We start from the raw sequence: 27,967 nt of genomic DNA on the forward strand, positions 1-27,967 counted from the left end.
CTTTACTCAAACTGTCTGCTATAAAATGTAACCCAGCTATTATTTCAAATCAAACTTACGGTACAGAGGGAATGGGCAACAGCAGAGGAGATGCCCCTCCATTGCTGACGGGACTACATGGTCCAGGCTCCATGGCTGCCCGAAGCTTCTTTCCAGCTGATCGGCCCAAGGAGGAGCTCAGTTTACTGGCTAGTTTTCTTGGTGTGCTCCCCGCTGAGTAGTCATCCTCCGAGCAGCAACTGTACAGTTCAACACGGAGTTCAAAACCTGGGCTGGCTTCACTACTGCAAAAGGATGTACACAATGAACACGATTACATTAGTGTCACATTTGTGAGTTTCCTGGGAGTATTACAGTATATTTGGATTTTTTTGTACCGGGGCAGACTTACAATACGATGGTGTTGTCAAAACAAATATCAGTGAGTGTCCGATCCACTATAACCATCTCTGTGTCAAAGATCTCTCCCCCTAGCTGCAACAGGCAGAACACTGCACATCGATGAAGCTCTACAAAAGGAAAACACCAGATTCTCTTAGATTTGTCAACAGCTTTTATTCAATTGTATCAGCTAGAATAGTGTGGTGGAAAGGCTAGAGAAAAGGATATGACCTGAGAATTTAGAAATCCTCCACCTGGATGACCTGCACTTCCACTGTTGTTAGTTTCAGTTCAGGAAGCTCAATGACTAACTGTGCTACTAATTCCTATAATGCATTGTTGACTGTTTTGTGGTTGAAACTTAAACACAATAGTCTTTAATGTTGCAGTTGCTTCTATTATATATACACCAAAGAAGCAGTAATACTCCTTTGGATGTGCTTCATTTATGATTATGGGTAATCTTGTAAATTGTTGTGGGCAGTCAGTGGTTATTACAAAATGTCTATGTTTGTGTATGTGTCTATGTTTATCGACTTCCCTGTCTGTAGCACATTGACACTTACTATTCAAATACATAATTCCAAGTAGGAGATCAACACTTAAAATGTTATTAGACATGTGAAAGTGGAGCATTTACTCCTCCCTGGCTCCTGAGCTGAGCTCAGTTCTCAGTGTGCTTAATGACCTTCACTAATAGCCTCATTTAGCTTTGTTAGGAGTCTACTACAGGACTCTTGAATTCCTTTATATGCACAGGTCATGCAGATTAATTCAGTTCATTCACGTTGCCAGTACTGAGCCAGAGATAATGACTGCACACAGGTTAACCCAGGCATTACTATTTTAAGAGTAGGTTGGCTTCGAAAATAGTCAACATTAAGATTACCATTGTGTTATTTCTATGGCATTTCTTTTATAAAAGGTATAAAAATGTAATCTATCTGAGTTAACAGTAGCATGCTATAGGACAAAGGACTAGGGAAGTTCCCTAAATGCACAATGAATTTGTTTTATTCAAGCTTCATACCATCTCCCTCAGAAGCAAATCATTACTAAATCCTACGGGCATAAATCATTAACAAGCCATCAATGAATTTCTTCACACGCATACAGCAGTAGCTCCTCACCTCCTTTGTTCTTAAAGTACTCTGTGTCTTTCCACATGAGAGGGATACGAAGATCTGTAATGACAGAAGACAAGGGATTAAACCACAAAAATGTTAATCACCCTTACAGTTGAACTGATATGTGTGTATCTGTGTGTGTGTGTGTGTGTATGTGTGTGTGTGGGGGGGGGGGGGTGCACACTCTCCAGCTGTGTACAAGATGTGCAACAGTGCCCCTCATGCCCCTTATGACCCTCCACCGACAAACACAATTTTCACCCCATTACAAAGTATTGTCTGGATTTTCTCATCATGTTCTAAAAACGAATTAAGCATGTTAAAAAAAAAACTGCTCTCTTGCTCCCAGGTGTGAATATTCAAACAAACATTGCAGTTCCACAATCACCACATTCACCGTGGTCAATAAAAACAGAAAGAAAACATATGTATGAGAGAGGAAAGAAGTTTGATCTTATTCTTTGCCTGACGAGAGTACTGAAGCTTTGTAGTGCATTAGAGCAATACAGCGACTGTGGCACAGGAGATAGAGTGGTCGTCCACCAATCGCACAGTTGTTGGTTTGATCCCCTGCTCCTCCTCTCATATGTCGAAGTGTTCTTGAGCAAGACACTGAACCCCAACTTAGCAGCTCCCCCATCGTTGTGTGTGTGATTATAAGTGCAATTGGGTGAATGAGAAGCAGGTTAAAGCCCTTTGAGTACCAATAAGTGCAGAACATTTACCATTTACAGTGCTCTTTAATAGTTTTCGTAGTTAATGTACTTGCCTGAGATTGCCACTTTTCCTTTGCATGGGAGCCTGTCATCCATTGGCCCTGCATCCGACGACCTCCGTGTGACTTTCTGCATAACTTGAGCTTCTTTCATCCTCTGTAGCTCTGACATGTAGGCCATGATGCGAGTGCTGCAGGTCTGCAGGTTCTTTGCTGCCTCCAGCGCCTGGTCTTTTTGGGAGCAAGCAGCCAGCAGTTTGCAGGCTCCATCACGCATCCGGATCTCATGGTCAATTTTCTTCTGGATGTCACTGTCCTGCAAGGCCAAGGAAAGGCAGAGGGAAAGAGACGAACCGGATTTAAAGAAATGTGTGACTTTAATCACAGCTAATGGCACATTGAAAACAATCTTGTCTTTGACAAATCAAGCCATCAAGCCCTTGCCCTGGTGGGCCGACACAGCTGCTAAATCATTTAGCACTAGACACACACACGGGCAGCAGCAGATTTTGAGTGAGAGAATAAAGAATGAAGCTGTCAAACATTAAACATCTGCAGCACAAATGAGAAGCTCCAGACAGACAAATGTACACATACACACTTTTCTCAGCACTGTCCTGATCCTCAAGGCCATTTGTCAAAAACAGAAAGTGTTATCACACTAAATTTGACCTAACTTATCTGGGTCACAAACCCATCCTGCCTGCCATGAAAAAGACACTTGCATGCAAGAGTACGCACACACTGTAGACACATGCACACACACTCATAAACCCAAAGACATACAGACGGTAAGGGTTCCTCAAAGCTAAACTGTCTGTCTCTGGTGATGCTGTCCAGGGTTTATACAAATTTCTAAGACCCTCTTCACTCTGTCAGCAAAACAAAAATATTATATGCATAAATTTAAAACACTAGACAGTGAGGGACAGAAGTAACATATGAGGTGAAAGGGTTGACAAAGCACAAAGGAATCCACAAAGGGATCAAAGACCAAGCAAAGCTGTGTTAGTGCGAGTGGTCCTTTTGAGATAAAATACCTTTGAACCTTTGAATATATTTACACATCAATTGCTTCAATCCACTGAATATCAACCAGTGAGACCATCTTTAAATTTCCTGCTAAATAAAGTAGGAAAACATCGAGTTTACTTTGCATTTATAATAAATGACTGAAAAAAAATGGCTTGCACCATCCACACAGCTGCTGGAGGACTGCATGTGAATGTGTGTGTGCTTATCATTTTCTGTGATACATTTGCAAGCTCACACTCATTTGCAAGCTCAAGACACAAATAATCTCTAATGCTCCTTCTGCCCTTCTTTTCTAACACCTCTCTCTGCCTGATAAATGCACCTACCTCTCTTCCACTCCAATATTTCTCATTTATCTGCAATCTCTCTCTGCCTAATTCTTATACATTTTTTATTCTTTTGATTTAAGCTTTTATACTTGGTCATTTTCTTGTGCCTTCTTTCACACTCTGTCCGTTCCACTTCACTGTCCTCAATTGGCTTTTCTTCTCCTCTCCTCCACACACACACACACACACACACACACACACTTAGTTTCTCTTTTCTACTTGTCTCTCTCTTAGCATGGGTCTCACTTTGTTCAACAGAGGCTCAGTGGGAGAAAAATGACTGCTGCTTGGACATAAAGGTCTCCCCTAGGACCCACATTTTAGCTTGGACATAGTACAAAATGAGCTTCCATGTAATCCTTAATTAATCACTGTATCAGAAAAACAAACTCGCTTTTGGGATAAAACCACACTGGTTATGCATGGTGGTGAAAGATACACTAACAGCTGTAAACCCCACATAAAATCCAACTTCTCTGTCTAAACCAAACACATTACAGAAAGACTGCTGGAGTGAAGAATTATCTGATACAATATGATTCAGTGCTTTTATGCTGATGAAGATAATGATCAGCGTAGATGTGTGTAAAATCTACACTGGTGCTGGTTAATGCAATGTAGGCCTGCACTGGCTAAAAGGCAATTATGGTGCTCTTGACCGTGAAAGAAAGAAGACCAAATTACAGCTGTAGTATAAACACAGATAGCAGTTAACTACCAGATGTCTGCAAGGTACAAATGCGGAATTCAGTTTTAAAGATTGAGTGTTTCTGAGAGTCAATGTGCTTTTCTTTCATTATAGTTGTCTGTTTATGGAAAGAAAATAAGTCATTTTGAGAATGGGAGAAAAGTAGAAAAATGCACAAGCTAAAAGTTATATATGTGTATATATTTTGTTTTAATGCAGTTGGTAATTGACTTCTCATTCTACAGAGGGCCTTTAAAACTATAATTACTAGTTCCCATATACTAAATCCACAATAAAACAATAACAAGCGCAAGGATTAATACAGGAAAAGCCTTTCCTGAATGAAAGACAAGATTTAATATAAATGTGCACATACTGCACATAACAGTGCTTCCCTATCTGTCTAACCCAAAAAAATAAAATCAGACCAAACTCTGCCACTAAAAAGCAAATCTGGACCAGAAGGCGAGAACACATTACACACATTTTAAAGCATTACACCTGTCAGCTTCTCTAATGTTTAATACATTTTTAATTACGTCAGACATCTTGTGTAGGAACCAGTAAAAACCTCTCAGGTCGGCTTGCACTTAGTTCAAAAGCCCAGCAAGAAAATTTATAAAAAACTGAGAAACCTCCCAAAAGTATTGATTTTAAATATTATTGTTTGATCTTCTTTCAATATTTTCTTGGTCGTATTATCAGCCAGATAATTTGAATTTGCCATACAAATAGCTCATTGATTGCTATTTAATTGTTAAAGCAACTCATCCAGTAATCAAAATCTAATAGTTTTATAAAGGTGTTTTTCAAATGTAAAGATTGGCTGGTTTTTTTCTTTATTGGTGATGAGTTTGGTTGAGTGTTGACGACTTTGATGGATTATTTTAAGTTTGTAGAAGTAATAAAAAAAAAAGAAGGGAGAAAAGACAAATTTAAAGTGAGAGAAATAAGAGAAAATCCCACTGTCTCTTTGTCAATAATGGCACCATAAATCATAAACAGGTAATCCACACACACTCACAGACTCAGAGTAAAGAAGCTGTCACCACACCCCTTTTCAATGCTGTGTGTCTTAGAGTGACCTGCTGAGAGGAAGTCCAGTATTTATGCCAGTTAAATTAACAGGCTTCTCCTTCTGGGCTTCTTAGAAAAGAAGACAAGCAGCCTAGATCTAACTCTAATCCACATATCTGGCTTCATATTGGACTAATGGAACAACCTGATGAGCTTGGGCAGTATGAGATAAACACTGTAAACAATACAGGCTTACACACATTCCACAACAAAATCAGAACAAATATCTAGAGAGAACAATAACTGATTTTGTCCTTATAATCTTTCACAAATTCTCACAGGCACACACAAACAACCTACAAACACATACGTTGTTACAGTGATTCCCTCACATAGTGTCACAGGGTGGCAGGTGTTAGACCAGTGGGCATTGCCAGAGAGGCTGATGGTGGCAGAAAGGACAGCAGAAGATAGAGGGTGAACGAAGGGTAGATGGGCAGCAGGGATGCGGTGCATGCTGGATATCACACAGTGACACAGATGGGAGGTGGTGCTGTCAAAGAAAACAATGGGGGAGTTGTGGAACCAAGTGGAAAAGAGGAAGGGAGAGAAGAAAAGAGGAGATCTGGGTTGACGAGGTGAAAAGTCTGGCTTGAGAAAAAAGGAGAAGAAGGTAACTGTGAGTGAAGGAAAATAAAGAGAAAGTGCAGTGTGTCAAGAGGGGATCAGGAGGGAAGGCTGGGGAGAGGTGCTAAGCAAGAGGGCAGGAAGATTGAGGTGTTCTGCCGGCAAGATAAAGGTGATGGGAAAAACAAAGACAAAAGGCTTGTGACAATAAGGATGACATAAAGAGAGAGTTGCCAATTAAAAAATGAAGTAGGTTCTATATAGGTAAATGTGCTGCCAAGTTAATGAAGCATAAAGCTCTCTAAATGAGCAGTCGTGGAAATAAGTGGAATAGATAGTGTCTTTATCTGAGAGGAAAAAAGCACAAATGGAGAATATTGTGTTTCCCTAAAATTTGAAGGATACACTAATGGCCAAAGACAGAAAACGTTGTTGTATAGAGTTATATTTGAATATAAATCCTGGATTTAGATAAGACTGAATCCAGACTGAGAATGTGTGTGCACATTTGTTTAAAAGATGTAAGTTAACAAGTGTTTCACAAAAGTCGCAATAAAAAGACGATTTCTGCTTTAAACAATATATACAATATACCATCACTGTATGATGGAGACAGTACATGCATAATGCCAACGTAACCTTTCAGCAGGTAATTCAATTCCTCAGTAAATACCAGATGGTCACTTCCTCTGTCACCTCTCTGTCTCCGTCTGGCTGTGTGTGTTGGTCCTCACTTGTGTGTTGGTCCTCACTTGTGTGTCTGTGGGTGTGAACACAGGGCTAGTAACACCCACACCCACACAAACACACACAACCACACGTGCCTGTTGGGGATTTGACGCGGTTGCAGATGGTGTGTAATGGTTTGTTTACAATACATTGTTCTGCATGGTTAGGCTTTTCTGTTCAGTTCACCGACCCTTGACCTCTGACCTCTATCCCAAAGCAGACCAGACGGTTACAGTTACAGCATAGGGTTAGTCCCAAAGGTCAGGCTGAACACACAGCATGTATTAAAAACCTCAAGAGACACGTCTTGCTTTGTACAGCACAAGTATGTTAATTCAAACCATCTGGAAATGAAAGTAACAGTGGGGAGGAGAAGCAGTTAGTAACAAATTGTGGTTAATTTACTGAACCAAATTACTCATATAAGCAATTGTGAAATGTAGCAACTAATTGTAGAGCTGAAAATAAAGGCCATTTTTCACCATGAATTTTTTGGTCATGTCTCTATGGATGGCAGTATCATTCTGTTGGTCAGTTCATCAGTCAGTCCTCCACTTTGATACTAAATTATATAGTACAACGGTTTGATTGAGATGTTTTGCCACTTAGCTTTGTAGCCCATTATTTTTAGCGACACAAAATACAACCCCATTTCCAAAAATGTTGGGACAATGTGTAAAACGTAAATAAAAACAGAATGCAATGATTTGCAAATCTGATCAACCAATAATTTACTCACAATAGAAAATAAACAACATATCAGGTGTTGAAACTGAGACATGTCATGTCTCCATAAATGTCTTGCTTGAGTTAGTAAATTTTCATAAGGGTCAGCACGGACACTTACAGATGTCTGCAGCTAGACAACCCCATGACAGCAAATAGGGATACAATGTGTGCAAAGTTGGCAGAAGTACACAAACTCCATACTCGTGTAAAAGTGCAAGTATTGGCCTAAAAAATACACCAATACAAGTTTCACTTTAAATCTTTCACTCAACTACAAGCACTAAGCAGATTATAAAGTACAAAAGTAAAATAAATATTTTAAATACTGATTATGGTAATTATAGTAAAACATGTACAGTAATTACAGTACAGTACAGTAAAAACTAAAAACTCCCACCAGCATTGGATGTATTTTGTTATTAATTAATTAGCATGCACACTAATAAAGATGGTGAGAAATTATCTGAACATCAGATTATTAGCATTCTGATCAAAAGCAGGTAAGCATGTGGACACCTAATATGGAACCTGCATTCTCCAGTTAGAGGGTCGTTTCTTCAACCACCACTCTTTTACTCTTTTCTTATTCTAATGTTATTGTCTTTGTCAACTGACAATATGCTCCACATGATTAGCCCAATACAAAAGCTGGAAGGCAGAGTAAAAGTGACTGATCAGTGGTGAATAACAACAACACACCCACACACACAGACACACACACAGACACACGAAAAAGCTAATCTTCACAGCCACATACATGAAGACTGACACAAATGTGCTCCATCTCTATTTCATATAGACACATAACCAAGACTTGCAAATTCCTGACCACTCCCATATGCTGGGACTTTACTGACCAAACAGCTGGCTTTCAATTAGCCAGCCACAACTATGTGCCTCGCCTTCCTCTCCACCCTCTTCCGCTACTTTCCCTCTTGCTCACCCTCTTTCCCTTTTCCTCTGCTATACCCATAGGCGAGCTGCAATTAAGGATGGAGGGAGCAGTTCTCAGTGCAAGACAGAGCAAGAAATAAATGAAGAGTGAAAGAAAATCAATGGCAAATTAGCTGAGAGAGGGTTTGTGTATGAGAGAAAATGAAAAATAGGAATTAAGATACAAGTAGCATATAGTGAGAGGGGAGAACAAAGGATACAAAAATGTCAAGAATAGGGGAAAATAATTGAAAGTGAGAGGTGAGTGAATTGTTGGAATGTTGGGAGAGGACATCACGCTAGCAGACTGTCAGTAACACACAACATATGTCACTATCATAAGTATGTGCACATAGGCACAGTTTAGATGAGGGGAAAACAGAAAACAACAATCCTAAATCATTCAAAGACAATGATTCTATTCACCAAACAACGCCCCTTCAGTGTTTCACACTCCAGCTGCTGCTGGGAAGCCAGGGCACAACAACAGTGAAAGGAACTGGTTTAGTACAGGCTATGGAAGACTGAAAGGAAGGGTGGGGAGAAATAGCAGTTAGTGGAGTGCTTGCATTCACCGTTTTACGACAGCAAATCTGGATAAAAGGCAGTCCACCTTTGTTCTGTGCCAGAACACATAACACACAAACCCAAGGGCCTCTCATATGGCAAAGTGTGCCTGTGTGCCCCCGTCTAGGTGCCAATATGCTGATGACATCACTGAGGTGTATGGGGAAAGCTGTAACACAGTGAACTCTCCTCCCTCCTGGCTGCTTATATGATTTTAAATATTGGCCAAAAAAAGAGACACAGAAAACTGTGAGGGCTCGTGCCGGAGCATGTGTTCAGACAACTTTGCAGCCAGATGTTCACACACACAGATGTGTTTCATTGCAGCTGGATGCCACCAAACATGGAATGGAGTCTCTAGCATAAAGTGCTAAAGAACAAAATAATTTATTGTGTGTAGTATAATGCACCTGTCCATCATGCTGCCTGTACAAGGGATGGAATAGATCTTTGGGCACAAACAAGTGCATGAAAGGATATCTGCAGATATTTGCTATGTGTGTACTCACAAGTGCATTTTTTTTTTGGCTTCTGTCCCTAAGGAGAGCAACAGTGGAGTAAATTTCAAGCTATAAAGCACATTTGTTTAAAGCTAAGAGAGTGCACAGGGAGCTTACAGTTTACCAAGCAGTGATCGCTTCAACAATTTATAGGCACACTAAAGCTTGATGGTGGATCTTACACGACTGTGCACACTCAGCTTAATATGCTGGGTCCACATTATAATATAGTAGCCCAGTGGGAGGCGGGAGAAGTGGCAGGCAGGCAGGCAAACCAAACTGCATAATCATTTGAAGGCAATGAATAGGTGATAATAACAGGAAAAATGTTTAAGTATATGTACTATATGACTGTGTGTGGTCTCAAAGCATGTAACTAACATGACTGCAGAGAATAGATTTATGCAACACTGTGTACAGGTTCCAGACCAGCCTCACAATTAACTGTGAGCTAGAAAAAAGGAACATTTAAACTGCAGGGTAGTTTATTATTAGTAACAACAGCACAAAAACACAAACAGCAGCAGTACCCCTCCTACTCATCTTCAACCTCACCTCTAAGAGGACCATGGGTAACAATTCAAAACACAAAGAAATATTACAATATAACAAACTGAACTGTACAGCCATATGGAGTTGAGTGTTAAGCGCAGAAAATATAATACACTCTTCAAGGATCCAGACCGACCATAAAAGGTTGTAAAAAGCACTTGGTTTGAACTGCTACAACATTTTATTTGCAAAAAAAAATATGGTAATAATTGTTTTCCCGAGCAGTTCTGGCATAAATTTGTATGTTTCACAGCTCCAAAGTGAAGAGAACATGATCCACAGTTTCTGATCAAAAAAAGGCAAAGTTGTTGCCAAGCAGCTCCCTTTTCAAAATAGCCAGCAATGGGGAGCTGCAAGAGCTAATTAATAAATTATGAAATATGCACACACACACACACACACACACACACACACACACACACACACACACAGCAGTATTTTAACATCATCAGTGACCTTTACTGGAACACTAAGTGCAATGCAGGCTGGAACACAGCAGTACATATTATCAATATATTAGCAAGCTTCCCCTGTGAGGCCCTGATCAAAATCTTTATGTATGTTTTTACATTAAAACATGCATATGAGACAGAAACCTGCATACATCCACCCTGTGCCGTCACATGCCATTACAGCCTGTTTCTTCTCTAACAGCATCTGTCACTCTGAACGGAAGTTGGGTGTGTCACTTATCACTTATGCTGAGAAGTCTATAAGAAGATGGGTGGAGTGTGACACCTTATCTAAAAAAACTAATTTGACTGTACTAAAAACTCCTGAGTGTATGTACCAGCTCTCAGTATAACATGTTACCTCACGTCTTGGGTAAAGGTGGGGGAGGCTGCAGTTACTTAGCCAGCAACATTATTCACATCTCGTGCCTGTGACTGGTCAACAGGATCACATGGCAAGTGTATTTTACAGGCTTGGTTTCAGTTTTCTACTGATAAATACAAGCATGGATAAATCAGAAACAAGCAAATCCAGACCTGCAGTGAGCACGTTACTGTTTACACACAGCACCACATTTCTTTGCAAAAAAATGCTAAATTAATTCGTTAAACAAACACATTTTAACAAAATAAACTTTGCCTTTCCCTTTTTATGTCTGCAATTACCAAAAACTTCAATCTGATTCACGAAGGATGATATAGAGTGTCAATAGAATGAGACGACAGCAAATGGCAGATGAGAAACAGCTAAGGCGACAAAGAGAGGCAGAGAGGGGTGAGGGTAAGAGGTCACAGCATCACAGCTTCTAGAACGAGAGTGGCTCCCTGCTGGGTCCTGTAATATTAAGCTCCTTTTCATCCTTAGTGGGGTGAGTACTGGCCATTTATCTTGCTGCTGAATGCCCATCCTAATACTTGGTGTGCAACACATTGTTAAGCATTTTTGAAGCTCTCATTAGTTGACTTTTGCAAATAAGCCTACCCCAAACCCGTTGCCGATTAACAGTTTCAACAGCCTGACAGTTTCAGTAACACACACACACACACACACACACACACGTACACACACACACACACACTACTTATCGCAGTAATCCTAGGCCTGCCTCCTTGTCTGAATTAGGGCTAATTAGCTCATCCAGCTTAACTTCACTGTAGTACAGACACACATGGAAAGGTACAGTTAAGTCTAAAGCGTGTACAGCTAACACCATAGTAATGTGGTGTAATGTAAGTGAGGAGACAGGTGTTGAAGTAAAGTACGTACAGGCAAAATCATGTTGCATGAAACTTTCAAAAATATTCCAACCGCTCAGGAAACCATATGATTTTATTGTTTGCTACCTGCTATAAATTTTAAATGGGAGAAAGAAGAGTTTCAGAATTTTGGGTTTGTTACGGCATTTTTGTTTACATTTTTCTAACATTTTTAGAAAGATCTGAACAAAGAAAAAACGCATCTAACTACCATTGGTGGCTTGCTGAACCTGTAGTTTCTTCCCTAGCAAGGTATTTATACTCTCTAAGCACACAGACGACCCATACGCTATTTTTATATTCTTTGCCCACTATTCTCTGTACTTAGTCTCTCTCCACTCTCCTGGAATACTCCACAATGTAATTATGCATATTACAACTTGGGCCTTACAATGATAAAAATAATCAGACACACTTGTTTACAGATTCCAATGTCATAATCAATACCCAGACATTGCATTCCACGTAAATGTAGCCATTGTCTGTTGCTCTCTCATATATTTGGGGTGCACTCTCTGAGCTCCCTTTGTGTTCAAGCGCTTTTATCACTTTTCATTATTTATCATCGTTGCTACTGTTGCCTTATTTAGACTATATGGCCACGTGTATATATAACCACATGTGTTGCCCCACGTGAGATGTTGGAGGGGAGGTCAGGTTTTTGTCTGTTGTAAAGGTCTCTCATGCAGGAGACAGAGGCAGAGAGACAAGACACACAATAATAAGGCAGCAGGTACTACGTGGCTGTGTGTGTGTGTGTGTGTGTGTGTGTCCCCTTGAACTACTATCGACCAGCAGGGCCCTGAAGTGAATGCAATTCATTACAATATTTATGAAGCTGCAGGACTTCTGAGCAGAGAGAAAGCAAAACCAGATATCACTAAACTGACCCTTAGCCCTCTGTCCTCAGGGTACAATGACCAAGAAAGGCACAGATGAGGCACAGCTGAGGGGAGTGTGTGGAGCTTATATTCCACACACTCACCTCAGCAAAGCAAGTCTTTTCTAACAGCTTCATGAGTTCAGAAATTACAGTATTCCTGCCCTCACTTTGTCAGCAACATAATTTAAGGCCTTCTGTAAATATAAGGTTTACAATGAGTGGTTGGATATCAAAGACTGCACACTGTCTTTTTTGTGTGTCATGCCATGAATTAAAACCTGGCTAATATTGCTATCACTGGGTAGTAAAAGTAGTATTTGTTTCACTGCCTTGATTAATGACAGTCATATTAATGTCAAGGGAAACACGTGTAAGGTGAGATTCACTCACAGTCCCTGAATCTGTCACTTTGGTTCCACCCTTCTGCCACTTTACAGCACTTGCAGCCTGCTCTGGTTACTAATGGTCCACATTAACCCTTGGAGTCTGTGTGAGTGTGGGTGTTGCACACTTGTGCACATGTGTACAGGCATGTGAGTTACTTCAATGGAAAATTAGTTGGGGGGGACAAGAAGGCAGATAAGGGCAACTAAAATTCAAAAAGCAAAAGAACAAAAGAGGGAATATAATTAATCATAGCAAGTAAGGGTGTGTGTGTGTGTGTGTGTATGGTTCTTATCTCTGCCCTCCAGAATATTTTCACAGATTGGGGAAATCCGCATTTACATAAAAGCCTTTAAACTAGAATACAACTTCTACACACTAATTTACACCACCAACACAAGCACTGCAGAGATACACACGTTCGACATAATATTTAACAATGCACAGACTCTATGTTGTGGCATGAACTATCCCATTAGCAGGAGCAGAGCTGGTCTTGTCTTAAATTCCACATTGAGAGACATGTCAACTGGACTTTTTCTCTTCTTGGTTAGAAACATTTCGCTAATTATCCAAGCACCTTCTTCAGTGTGAATAAAGTGATGGTATGAGAGAGTGCGTGAAGCCATTTGTTCACATGAAGAATCCTTCACTCAACAGAGGAGGAGGCCTCAGGCACAATTTTTTATGCTGCCCTTTCATCCATCCCCAGACTGCTTCACACATCCACCCAAAGGGCCACACCTTACAACGCCCATCTTAGGGGTTTGGGGTCGTAATTCTTACATCTTAATGACTCCACCCTGACCCCACCTCCCACGTTAACAAGTCTATTAAGGCCAAAGTGGAACAAAGGCCTACTCTGGAGGATATAACTGGGTTTCTTCATGCCACTTTATTCAGACTAAAGAAGCAGCAAAACTTTTCTAGCAAAGAAGAAAGAAGTCCAGTTGACATGATTCAATCTTTAGAAAATACAGAAAAAAGAACTAATAGTCACCAAGTACTCAGTCTAGTGGTATTTATGAAGGCTCTTTTTCTGTCACCCCGCAAATGAACAGACACACATGCACACAAATTAGATCCAAATAAATATGTTTCATTGTCAACAGCAGCATATCATTCTGGATTCAAGCAGACACTGCATCCCTTTAGGTTGTCCCGCTGAGCTGATCACTAAGCAAATTTTTGTCCAAAAAGGGTGCAGCCTGCAACATCTAACCACAGCCCACACAGTCTGATGTGATGTGTTAAGCTGTACCTGATATTTTTATGATTGAGTTTATACGGTCACGTTGGCATTTCAACAGTGGACCATGGGAATAAGATGGAGACTAACCTAGCAGATGCATTATCCATTATGCTGGCTCTCCATAGAGACAGCATGTGTCTTCTGTGGATCCCTCATATCAGCGACAAAAGAGCAATTCCTCTAAACAAACATAACCTAATAATGGATTGGTAGCACAGACACAGTATAAAATGAAGGAAGACACACACACACACACACACACACTTAAACAACAGATAGCAGGTATACGACAGCCTGTCAAACTGCACTGTATGCATGACTGACAGCTCAGCATCTGCTTCCTCAGACAGACATGACAGACAGACGTGGACCAGATCTGGCTGTGATCCACTGCCAGTAGCTGCTTGTCTGATTATCTGTCTGTGGGACTGTGCTTTCTCGTCCATGACCATCAATCCCTTAACAGTCTTCCTCTGCACTGTCAGGCCATCAGTCTCTTCTAATTGTCTGTCGGTTTATTTGCCTGATTTCCTGTTTGTACATCAGTTCTGTCTACAACCACTGAATCAGCATCTTCAAACCAAGCCAATTTCTCCACTGCTGCTAGATATATGGATGCTCCTATACAAAAACTAGCTGTCCTCTCTCTTCAAGTGCAGCCTATTTTTTTCATTTTGTGGCACGTGTGCCAGGACAAACACATCGAGAACTCTGCAGCGCTAACTGGCACAACACTTGCTGCTAAAAGGAGAAAGGGGGGGAGGACAGAACAATACAAGAGGAGCTCTTGCATGGCATGTCAGAAAAGTTTTTGTAGTGATTCTGTTTAATGTGCATCTGAGTCTGAGGCCAGATCAGGGGTGGAGGACCAAAGCTGGCAAGAAAGGTTGCAAGAAAATATGAGTAAAAGGCTTTATATGAATTTTTTTAAAATTAAAAAAAAAAAATAAAATAAAAAAAAAATATATATATATATATATATATATATATATATTACAATTAACCAGGTGGGGAGGCAATATTGTGGCAGAGCAGAGTATAAGTCGCTCATTTTTCAGAGCATTTATTAGACACCTAACTCAAGGAGACACACACCCACACACAAACACAAACAAAACAATGTCCTATTCACCCCAACCCTCCTCCACAGCTGGTGTCATGCCATATGGAACAGACTAATGGGTTGCAGTTCTCCCTGTGTTTCTGAGGCTGAGGAGGTCCTACCTATCTCCTCCCTGGGAAAAAAGAAATGAATGTATCGAATGTGAACAGAGAAAACACAATGACCTCTACTGCACGCACACAGCAGCACAGTGCAGTGATGGAGAGATCCAACGGGAGTATGCAGACACACACACACGCCTGCAGAGGTTGATGAAGGCTGAGGAGAAAAGGGAAGTAGGTGAGAAACATACTAGCATAGGACACACGTACCTCTCTCTAAAGAGAGAGAGTTAGTGGACAGAGACACTTGGCTGCAGAAAGCTCCTCTGCAGTAAGTGGTTATTGATTGCTAGACGAGGGCTGAAGGATTCCAGTGAACTGACACGGGATGCTGACTTTTTACTTCCTTGTGTAATTGCAAACACAATGAAAAGCACAAGCAGAAATGCATTTAACAGTGAATACGATGAGTCTAACTGCAGCATACAACAACCAGGAGTAGACAGAGAGAGTACCAATAGGAAGATAGTATTACATAAAAAATGAATCAGACTATATAATGAGAATGATGTGTGCTCCCACTGAGCAGGAGCTCTGGCACATCAGTGACCTTTTCACTACTAATGATCAGAGATGGATGTGGTTGTAACAGTAGTAGGGGCAGAATGATCACATACACCACATGCAGAGAAGTGCAGGCTGTATTTTAGGAATGGAAAGATCTCATCTGCTTTGATTGTTTAACCTCAGACTGATGCAGGTGACCTTTTAAAATCAACACGAGACTAAAACCTGAACTTTATTTGTGTTTTGGGAAGCAGCCTGTTATTAAATACGGTGAAGACAATCGGCCGACAGAGATGCAGCATGTTGTTTGGTTGATGTCTGCAGGGAGAGTGTTTCAGTGGCAGTTGATTATATAAAGTGGTCAGAGCTACACACAGTCTGGTAGTCAAACACACACAAAAAAATAACTGTCTGTGACACACACACACACACTCTCAGGCCACTGCTCTTAAGGAAAATCTTTTTCAGCAGCTCCCTTTTCTTTTTAGTGTTGTATATATTTAAATGGAAAATGTGAGGATTTGCTTCCTGAAATATAAACATATGTCACTGACTTACAAGTTGGCATCAATAGCACTCAGCATCATTCTGTCCAAACCACATTTTATTATGCTAATTATGTGTGAAAAAAAGCTAAATATTCTTATATTTTACTTTTGGACTCCAGGGTTCAATTTAAGCACAGCTATTTCTACGCTGCTAACTGGAGCATTTGGGAAAAATTTATTCACAAGAGAGGGGAAAGGTTGATGATTAGGTTATTTTTGCACTATTATTCCACAGTTGACACATTTTCACACTCTTAGAAGTTGGGTGATATGTCATAAGGTCACCACAAAGCATGAAATAGAGACTCACTGTCCCCTGTACTAATGTCACAATTTACTCCAGCGACCCACACCCACAGCACCAAGGACAGGCAAAGACATATAGGGACAGAATGACAGACATTAGTTGTTCTTATAAATATATTGATCTTTTTTTCCAAACAGAAATGCAGTCATTAAATCAATGCCTTACGTATGACGTAAAAGGGGCAAAGAGGAAAATAAAAAACAAGCTCCCTAAAAAAATGCTCCACTTTTTTACTTTTAGGATTAAGCAATTTCCTCATTTAAATTCGTCTTTGGAAGGCAGTTAACCTAATATTATCTTAACATTATTCCGCACTAAAGAATAGACCTTGCAGAGGTAAAGAGCATTGTGACACAACTTGGAAATGTTATGATTGGTTGAACATCTGCGAGCCGAATTCATCACAAGACCTTATTTATTCTAATTAGGTTCCTGCCTAGGTTGAAGTGGGAATGGAGACTTGGCAAGTTCAAAATGCCAGGTTTTTAAACGAGTTAATGGCGTCTCGTCTTTACAGAGTTATTGGATTAGACTCCAGGCTCAATCTTCAAGCTGCTTCTCGACAGCTCGTATGGGGGTTTCGTTACTCAAAGCGGGACGTGTATTACAGGTAACATTTTCCATTTGTCGTCATGCACTAAGCCTTTAGTAACAAAGGAAAACAACAGCTTACCCTCTGATTCTTTGAGTTGTTCATCTTTTTCAAAGAGGAGCGCTCGGCTTTCCAACTCTCCAAAACTGGCAGCGCGGGCGCTTTACGCAACACGACGTTCCATTCAACGTCCCACACACCCCGTGAAATAGCTTAACTCAGATTTTTCCTGGGGGGGCACCGACATTTATAGGGAAAAGACAAGAAGTCCACTAAAAATCCGCAAATAGCTGCCGGTTAGTAAGTTGTTAAGGATCCGCGCAGAATTCACAAAGCCAGCTGTTGGCAATTTGGGTACGAGAGCAGCCATATGTTTGAGCATCTCTCTCAAGGACAACATCGTGGTAATTTCACGTCGTCCTTTTACTAGTAGTTCCAGGGATCCAGTCCCGATTCACTCACAACACCACCAGCACACGGGAGGACAAAGACTGACCGACTGATGGACCAACCCAGAGCCGTTTCTGAGGAGGCGGGTATATGTGTGTGTGTGTGTCTGTGTGTGTATATGTGCGTGACTAATCTGTGTGTAGCTGCACGCAGGCAGGGCAGAGTGAATTGTCATTTAACACAGTGGCTCTCAAAGCTGAGTCCATATATCCCCGAGGAGCATCCAGGGACGTTTGGAGCAGTTTTAGGAGCAGTGCCATTCAGCAGACTTGTATTAAACAGATCATGTAAATAAGGCGATGCTGGGCTCATTGGTCGGTTGTTGTTGCTCCACTGTAGTATACAGAGACAAGCATTTCACTGTTTCCTATGTGTTCTCAAGATCCATCCACAATCTTATACACTTACAAAAGAAGGATTTTGGCCACAGTTCAAAATGGGTTGCAAAGTGTGTCAGTAAAACCCAAAGTGACTGTTCTGTGTCTACACCACCCACTGTGGAAAAGGATCATTTTCTTTTTTTAAGTTATGAGTCAACTTTTTTTTATGTATTTATTTTTTTCACAAGCCTGTTTGCATGGCTGCACAGTTTGGGTAAAAGATCCCAGTTTTCCCATCATGCTCTTGCTTGGTTCCACAATTCAAATAAGCAGCTAATTAACGGTATATCATGATACATCATCTTCTGCATTAATCGTGTAGGGCACAAACCAAATATGTGGAGAGTCTAAAGAGTTGTTTGTTTATTACCTGCCGTAACCTCTGGGTGAATCTGTGGGTCAATAAAGAAACAATGACAGCATAACCTCGACACAGCAACAAATCATGCAGCTATTTGAAGTGAGAATTTCTTCTATCCAGTAAAGTAATTTCAATATGAAGGTATATTGTACATCACTCTCCAGTGAGTAGCAGCAACACACTTCCCCTGAGCTGTAGGAATAATCTAAGATTATTTACTGATACAAAGAAGGTGAAAGCAAGTCACTACTACGAGCACACTTCAAATTCCTCCCACAATGTTTATTATGATATGTTCTTGGCAACGGCAGCTGCATTAATCCAGGAGCTGAATCTTTTTAAATAGCAAGACACACCATGTACACAAATACAATAAGCCTAAGCCAGAAACCTACAGTTGGTACAAATGCAGTATATGTAGCTGTGTGTGTATATATATATATATATATATATATATATATATATATATATATATATATATATATATATATATATATATATATATATATATATATATATATATATATATATATATATATATATATATATATATATATATATATATATATATATATATATATTATTTTTTTTTTTACAGAAAAACTACTTATAATTCCTGGGAAAACAAATCTGCATTTCTTCTCCCTCTGACCTTTCTCTTCGTGTCTCAGCTTATTGCCTGGCTCTTATGTGCACACTGGGAAGTTGCTGTGTGGCAGATTGTGTTGCCTTGTCCACCAATGATGCATGAGAGTGATTTGTGGGCAGGTGGAAAAGGAAAACCCAGATGAGTACAGCTACTGTAAAATTAAATGTGGGGATGGAATGAGGGTTAGGGTGAATCAGCAGATTGGAAGTTGCATGAGCAACAGGAAATCCAGATGGAGTGAGCAACATATTTTGTTAACACAGGAAGAATGCATATCTGCAGGAAATATTCTAAAGCATAAAATTATGTTCCCATTTTAGTTTTTTTTTTTTTACATTTCCCCAAATATAAGCAGAGAAACAACGGATAAAATCTCAACAAAAGAAGACAAAAACCACATCACTTGGTGTGTTGTATGCTGTTTGTTGGTGAGTTGAGACATGGAAGGAGACACAGTCCAGAGATGCAGCAGATGACGAGTAGGAGGATCAGAATGGAGGAGGAGAGAGTCAGCCTGTGGGCAGCCTCAGTTAATAGCAACAGAGCAACAAAGTCCATCTCAATGGTACAATAATCCATCTGTGCATCTGGCTGGCAGAATGCACCTCTTTACCTGTATCTAAAGACAGCAGGAGAGAAGGCTGCTTTGCCCTGTGTTCACTACCCTGTAGGAGCACATGATACAACAGAAGCAACAACTAACTAAATATTAATCAAATCATAAAGTGTTTAAAATGGGCCTTCAACCCTCTAATGCAAATTCCCCTCTCTCTTTCTCTATGATCATATCTCTGTGTGATTAAACACATGCAACAAAAACAAGATGAGCCCTGATAACTCAGGACTTAGAGCTCTAAATATCCTTGAGTTAATCAGATTAAAGTTTCATCAGCAAGTAGTTGTGCCAGGGAACCTGCCAGAGGAATGCTGTTAGAGACAGATTTACACTAGCATTTCACTGAGGGTTCACAGAGCACGCGTGAATAACAATGTCAATGCAAAGTTGCACAGTACAAAGAGACAAATCAGTGGTGGAATTAAAAACAACACTTATACAGAATTTGTTAAAATGCCTAAGGCTTTTTGATAAAAGAAAAAACACATACTTGCATTCAGCTTCAGCTTTCCCATGCTGAATGACTCAGTGGGACCAGCTGAATGAGTAATAGCATCATTCCCACTGTCATTACACTGTGTTTCACAGGATGAGAGGACATTCCTCCAGCAAGACTGACCTACTCAACCCGCCCTTTTGAGACTCAAGCATTTCCTATTGACTCACTAACCTCTTTTCCCAAACAAGTATTTCTCTTCCTTTCTGCTTCCTTCCTACTTTAGATACACACAAATATTTGTTTAGCCCTCCCCCATTATTCCATTTCTAATCTCTTTCTCAGATCACTTGTATAATAATTAAATCTTAATTAACCAACCATGGCCTAAAGGAGTAGCTGTGCAGTGCACAAGCTTACATACATTTTACAGTCTTTGCGCATATAAATCTGTTGCCTTTGTTGACAGTTGTTCCTGACAAAAGCACCAGTGTTTCACTCAACATATTTGCCTCACTTTTTTCACAGCCCTTTATTGAGCAAAGGTCCCTGGGCAGTTTCCCATAGACTGACCCAAAGGAAGCATTGAGGCACATGGATAGGCTTCAACTGCTTTGTTGCAGGCTGTGTGGAATAGGTATCTAAATACTTGCAATGATTTTTAATATTGTGTCACCACTGAAAAATATTTGTGTCCTAACAATATGGGCGTAACAGGAAGAGAATACTTTCACATTTGTGTATTTTTATTTAGTCTAAATTCACTGTAGTGTTTGGTACATAATGTTGAAAAATGCTGTTTTAGTGTTTTTGACTTAAAATGTTTTAACAAAGTTCAGGTTTATTTTATTAGGCCAGACATTTTAATTTTCTTAGGCCTTGTGTGCACACAAGGTGTATGGGACTGGAGAGTCTAAGTGAGTCTATCTATGGCAATAAATATTCAAACAACTACACAGAAATCCTGTTGCTATTAATAGTACAGTCATGCTATGCATCTATTCCTCAATTCACTGTATATTATTTTATGGTTACTCTCTATGATATTTGTTACTTTTCATCATTCATATTACTATATATTGCCTGGTACCTGGTTACCTGGTAACATGTAGCATAGTGGAGGAAGATAATTTACTCACTTATTTGTTCAAGGTTTGTTCAGCCCCCTGTTGGCCACAAGAGAGTGTGGCAACATCTAGATACAAAAAGTGTCATTCCCTCCTCAGCCCCTGAGGAGGGAATGACTGAACTACATGCTTTGCCTCTAAAATACTCTTTTTGCCAGTCATGGTTTTGTCTTACGTCATGTAAAGACCTGCTGTCCTCCAAGTTTCAGGCAGTCTGTGGTGCTGTAGAACAAATTATGCACACGACTGTGGTGTCTAACCTCAAGCATGCTGGGAGTGGACTAAAGCCCAACATCAAGCAGCTATGACAATCAACAGTGTCTTGTTGACTAATTAATGATGATTAATTAATCAGATTAATGGCTTTATAAGTTACAACATAAAAAGCAGAAATTCCTCTAACTTGCGGTGGCAGTGTAGACTACATATGTGACTAGTGTGTTTATCTGTTTTGTAAATCTTTTGTAAGATTCTGTAAAAATTACAAACTTTGTGTATGTAAAGGGTACATCATGTACTGCAGCCACACAACACTGACGTTTAATGACGCTACAATATCTCTACAGAGTGAGAAACCTAACAAATAAGACCATGAAACATGCAAACTATGCTTTAGCATCACACAGGTTAAATCAACGGTGATCAGATGGCGCTTACAGTGACAGCTGTGGCTGCCAACTGTGAGGACATGAGCTGCGTGTGTTTTCATGTAGGCCGAAAATAGAGCATTAATAAACTTGCCCATGTAGTTACATAACAACCAACTGCCAGACTGTGTCCAATGACATATTGACCAGTGACAGTGCTTCAAAGGGGCTTGGTGTAGCAGGGGTTAATAGCAATCTCTAGCCTGCTTCTTCCCAGAACCAACAGAAATGCTTGTTCAGTTTCTTTGTCCATCCCAATGAATAGAAGATCGAATAACCTTTTCATCTCCTAGTTATTTCAAGGTTTAGAAACACATACACTGACTTCCTATATGGACACCCATCAGCTCTGCCTCCCTTAGCCTATGACCCTATGAGGGAGGGGAAAGGGGGACACATTATGTCACAGTCAAGGTGTGTGTGCATGTGTATGTGCTAATAAAAGACTTTTTGAGTGCAAGATGTAAGCAGAAGGATGGTACTACCATAATCCATGAACACAGCATCATACACTCTGGGTGTTTCCATGCACACCCCCAATTCCAAATCATGACATCACCCAGCTAGAGAGTTCATCCCAAAGGTGGCACAGCTCAGTCATACCTATCAACACCTCGAGCACAACAAGAAGCCCCTTTCAGCAGCCTCGGCCCTCAGATCTACCTCAGTATATTAATCCCCGGCTCCTGCTGACCCACCTCTAAGCCCTGCAATTCCTCTGTGACAGTTTGCCTTTGGCTGTTAGGTTTTCCTTAACAGCACAGCCATCCATCTCCTCCAGGCTATACAATAACAAAAGTCACATAAAACCCAGGCTAGGCTTATTTTCTGTGCTCTTTTTGAAGAACAGTGACCTCAACAGATGCTGTAAGGCCATCTGTCCTTTCTGTCAGTTTAGGTTTTACGTTAACCAAATTATCTTCACCAAAACAAACCTGCTATCTATGTAATGTTTCTGGGTCTATTGCAGACACTGGAGACATGGAGATGATAACTATATCACTACATCATATATAAAAGCTAAAATGACATCTTCACTTGTCCTTGATGAAAGCAGAATTGACTCTCAGATGGTCAGACGGCAGTCTTCCAAATGCTGACGGAGTCAGACAGAGCCACACACACACACACACACACACACACACACACACACACACATAGCGATTCAGCAGCCAACGATCCTGCAGTATGCAGTAATTTGATCAGACACTTTGGCTTGCTGGTTAAACACAAATCGAACATGCACAAAAGTCCCAGAAGTGTCACACTCCTCGGGGTTACTGTAATGGTGGGGATGCTGCTGATGATCTGTGCACTGGGCAAATGTTTAGTTGCTTGCCTTTTAAGATAGATCTTGCTTAGTGCTTATCTTCTGCATCTCAGACTTTCACCCACTCTCTGTTCCAAGGCACTCACTTAGTGTGGTTACAGTGTTGCGATAAATAGAGGAATCAGATGTCAAAAAGCGATATAGACTTAATTTAGTCATTTAAAATCCCCTCACATACTGTATATATACCTAATCAAAGACACAGAGCATCCATAAAATCTCTACATGACCTATAAACTTACAAAAACCAAACACTGCAGAGTTTATCAAGCTAACAAAGAGCTCACACACATACACACAAGCACAAATTGCATCCATATGGTCAAATACAAAAGCAGTATCTACAGGCTCAATTAAACACATAGCCAAATGGTCTTTTTAACATGTGTTTGCACACATTTTTAAAAACAACAATCTGATTAAATAGCCTACATCACCAGCTGCATCTCCAGAAACCATCACTTGTTTTAATTGCATATTTTACAGAAAAACCCAACATTTTTAATAGCTTCACTGAAAAACAATGACTTGGGAGCTGATGACACGATATGTCAAACATTTGAAAAACGCCTGCTATCTCAATTCAGATGACGTAAGCGGTTCCGATTTTCTTTGCAGCAGCAAAAAGTGCTTAAATCACAAAGTGCCCTTGTGCATGTGCAGGTGAAAGCAGAAAGTGACGCTGCAGGGTGAGATAAAAGTGTGAGAACATAAGGGTCAAAAGCAGACACACAGAGGCAAATAGACAGGAGAAGTGAAATTATTAAATAGCTCCAGGCAGGGATGGGGAAAGAGCAAAGAGTTGAAACAACTAACAAAAAGAAAAGGGCTAAGAAGTTCAGTCAGGTCAGTGTTTAAATAACAGCACCTCTGGGTTTGGCTTGGTGTTTTCTTCTTTTCGTTCTCCTGGCTCAGACCTGCTGTTTTTCAAAGGAAACTGGCTCAGGTCACAGCATCTAACTGGTTCCTGCTCATACAGAGTGCCTATTCAGTCCTGGACTGCTCTTCCTAACAGTCATTGGAGCAAGGACAAAGGTTCACGAGGGCATTAAGCACTAGAGGTGCAGAGGTGAGGTAGGGAGCTGGATGGTTTTGATTGTGGTTAGTTGATTTGAGGCTAGCTGGGAGCAGGAAGGTGTGGAATAGATGGCTGAGGGATAGAAACTAGATGTGTGGTTTTGGGGAGAGGAGGACTTGGTATGGAGCGATGGGTGTGTGTGCTGTGACACAAAGCCCCCTTTCTCCTCTACTTCACACACATCGTGTTTGCGTTTGGCATACAGGACTGGAAGAACTGAAAGCTACTGTAGCTATCCATGGTACAGATGCCAAAGATACACACACTCACACACTAAAAGAGATGTGCAGCTAAAGAAAACTGTTTCTGTTAATCTTTACTACTGTAGAACATGTACATTGAGTTCAGAACAAAATCCCAATAGAAAAAGCTCACATTCCCACAAAATCCTACATGAAAAACCTAATTTCCTTTATTAAATTAAAATACTCTACCTGGGTGTATGGCTTACAGTAATGATTTATTAGTCTTTGCAAATATTTACTCACACACATTCTGAAAAGAGCACAGACCAGATCAGCAGGGAGAGGGAACGACGAAGTGGTCCAGTTTGAAGGAATGTGTTTTGGCTCAGCCATCACTGTGTATCCTGCATCACAAGAGTCTGAATGCTGTTGGCTTTAGCACACCTTCCACTTAAGCTGGTCTGGTGTGACTTAGGAAAGTGAAACAATTTCACAGCTGAACTAACATACAAACTCACTTACCTACAGATGCACATACACACTCAGATTTCAGCTGCCTACTGCTTTTTCGAGGAAGGACATATACTTAAGGAATCATTTAGTACAAGAAATGAAGAAATTTGCAGTATGAAAAAGAATTATCAATGGGTTTTGAATAAGGAAACAACTGAGAAAGGCAAGATTTGAAAGAAATATAGTTAAAATATTTTTAAAAAGTCAGGAAATTGAAACTAAACCTTGCATGTGATATCTTTTATCCAACTATAAATACAATTAACCTTTGCTCCTACTACCAATTTATCATTGTAGCAGAGGATGCTGATTCACTGTTCCACTGCAGACAGGGATTAGCTAGTGTCACTTTGACCACTGGCTGCCCCCTGACCCTCCCTACTTTCAGGCAGCACGGGGAGTATTATGGAACTACAGCTACCAGGATAGATATTTTACACACAGCAGGATTATAATGAAGTCGCCACGGTAATTAGCTTCAAACACATACTGTGAAATTACAACAGAACAGTTCAAAAAGAAAAGGCACTGATCTTATCGCAGAAAGCGTCACTTCCTACTCCTTCAGAATGGTCAAGGCGGCTTGACCATTGGCCTGAGATCAGATGGAAACGGCTGCATGAAAACCGACTAACGGATATTTCTGGCCTGTCTGTATATATGCAGAAATATCTCTGGCATGGTCATGGCTAAGTTTAGGATTTGGGAGCGTGTGAGAGGTCAAACGTTATTCCCGACAGGAGCAGAAAGAAACCTGGGTCAAAGGTTGAGCTGCCATGAGCCCAGCATGTCAGGGTCAGGGTCACTAAAAAATAGCTTTTAACATTGGTATTTTAGTAAAGCCGCCTGATTATTAGCATGAAAATAATCAGAGGAACTATTAATGATAAAGTCACTGAATAATGAAAACAATTCTAAGCACTATTTGAAGTACAAAGAGCATACAGACACTAATAGAGAAGTTTGTACTATTATACTGTTCCTCTTGAGCAAATAAACAGATGCTTCATAACAGCTTTTATCGGTCTACACTTCGATGTTTGTGTTTACACAGATTCAATTATTAGCAATGGTTCCGATCTGCTTCTTAATATATCAGCAAATGCACTAACAGCAGCCAAATCTAAAAATTTCACAAGATAGTATCACTGTTTAACGTCCAAGTCTGCACCCTTTTGAATAGACCAACTGAGGTCAAATCACATACATACCCAAACATAGAGAAAGCATTGTGCTTTTACAAACAATGGGTGATTTACAGAATGAAATGCTCAACACAAATCCCGCTTCTATAACTTGGGCAAAAATGAATGACCTCATGAAGCCCTTGACAAATGTCGACATTTAGCACTGCCAAAGCTGCGATCTATGTACAACAAGGCTAGTCTGCAGGCTAAAATTAGACCAGGGAAAAAGTGTCCATCTACGGCCCTCTGGCAATCAGTGGGGAAAAGGACAGGGGGACAGAGCCCGAGGAGGTAAACAAGGCTGAAAACCAGGATAAGAGAGGAGGGAAAATGGGGACATTAAATATACTGTAAAGTAAATAGGGGTCTGCTGTGACAGGAAATGGTGTGTATTAATGGCAGCGGGTTTGGTGTCATCATGTTGTCTTTTCCGGTGGGAAAAAGCATTACACAAGACCATTTCCTGTATCCTATCATCTACCTTTCTTCTGAATCACTCGGTTGTGCATTTTTAGACCATAACACATGGGATTAAAGAAAAAGCCCTGCAGTGTGTCCTATGGGCCTCATAACAGAGGGGGGGGGGACAAAAAAAATCAGTGGGGCCATAAATGCCTTCCCTCCTATTATAACCTTCTTTGTAAAACCTGAAGAGCAGAGGTTACTTCCTACTGAGTCTCATAATAACACAAACCCTGCTATCTCTCCTCCTGACAATAGAATTATCCATGTCTGAGGAATGCTGGAACCTCATGACATGCATGATCTTCTCACTATTTAATTTTCTGTTTAAGTGACAAACACTCCTTTCTCCGCGCTCGTGGACACTCTTAGCGGAAATGAGTAAAAAAGTGCACTTGCGCATGACTACAGTCTAACACAACAGCCCTGTCATCTATTGTACATCCTAACTTTGTAAATGTGACAATGTTCAGTTTTGTTGAAACTATAGTGTGTTTCTTTTATTATGTCAACGCTGTTCACCTTGGATGCACCTAATAAACTGACAATTGAGTGTATGAAAAAAGAGAAGAATAGGTTTTATAGCTTAATAACTGCAAGTCAGTTTGACCTAACAGGATGTTTATGAAAGACCCTGGAGCGAAAAATATCTGTAGCTAGTTGAAATTACAGTTGAACTGTCGACTGTGCAGCTCAGCCACATACAAAGAATCACTGTATCATAAACCCACCCAGGCAGAAGAGAGATTCTGGGGGGAGGATGGGGAAGACAGAGTGATTGAGCATGTGAGCAAGCAAGTAAGTGTATATGAGCAGATACTTGTGAGTTGAAGACAAGAGCAATGTTTTTGCCAACAATCTGAAAATCTCACTTGTTATTGCAAAGTAATGCGGCTCTACAGCTGATCCTGACCTCTGAACTCCCTATGAAGTGGAAGAAACAACAAGAGCAGTTTCCCACAGGGTTAAATAAGCTCTCATCATCTTGTTGTTACACATTCTTGCCCTGTGCAATTGGATTTACAGCAAAAAAAAAAAAAACTAAAATGAAGAACAGAATAATGCTATTTAGTGCACTAGATTCAATATTCATAGAAAATGCCACTTTTTACTCTATGTTCGAGTTGTAAGCAGGTTTCTTTATCAAAAGAGGCTCTGTGACAGAAACAAACTGATTTATGTCTGATCAGCTTGTTGGTAACAAGATCTTG

At 40.3% G+C, this 27,967-nt stretch overlaps 1 protein-coding gene across 5 annotated transcripts in view; it reads right to left on the reverse strand.

Annotated features, from left to right (window-relative positions):
* The window catches only part of rtkna (rhotekin a), a 51,431-nt gene that overhangs the window by 6,404 nt on the left and 17,060 nt on the right, over positions 1 to 27,967 (reverse strand). For 4 of the 5 annotated variants that reach the window (XM_067520883.1, XM_067520884.1, XM_067520886.1 and 1 more), the window contains 4 exons: positions 2,278 to 2,539; positions 1,512 to 1,565; positions 392 to 509; positions 60 to 284 (listed from right to left, as the gene is read on the reverse strand). In XM_067520883.1, coding sequence (XP_067376984.1) covers positions 60 to 284; positions 392 to 509; positions 1,512 to 1,565; positions 2,278 to 2,539 — 659 coding nt within the window. Of the gene's footprint in view, positions 1 to 59; positions 285 to 391; positions 510 to 1,511; positions 1,566 to 2,277; positions 2,540 to 17,416; positions 17,830 to 27,967 lie in introns of those variants that run through there. The other variant, XM_067520885.1, reaches the window with a different exon arrangement.

Source organism: Channa argus, chromosome 11, assembly GCF_033026475.1.
Source record: "Channa argus isolate prfri chromosome 11, Channa argus male v1.0, whole genome shotgun sequence".
In the NCBI taxonomy this organism is placed as follows: domain Eukaryota; kingdom Metazoa; phylum Chordata; class Actinopteri; order Anabantiformes; family Channidae; genus Channa; species Channa argus.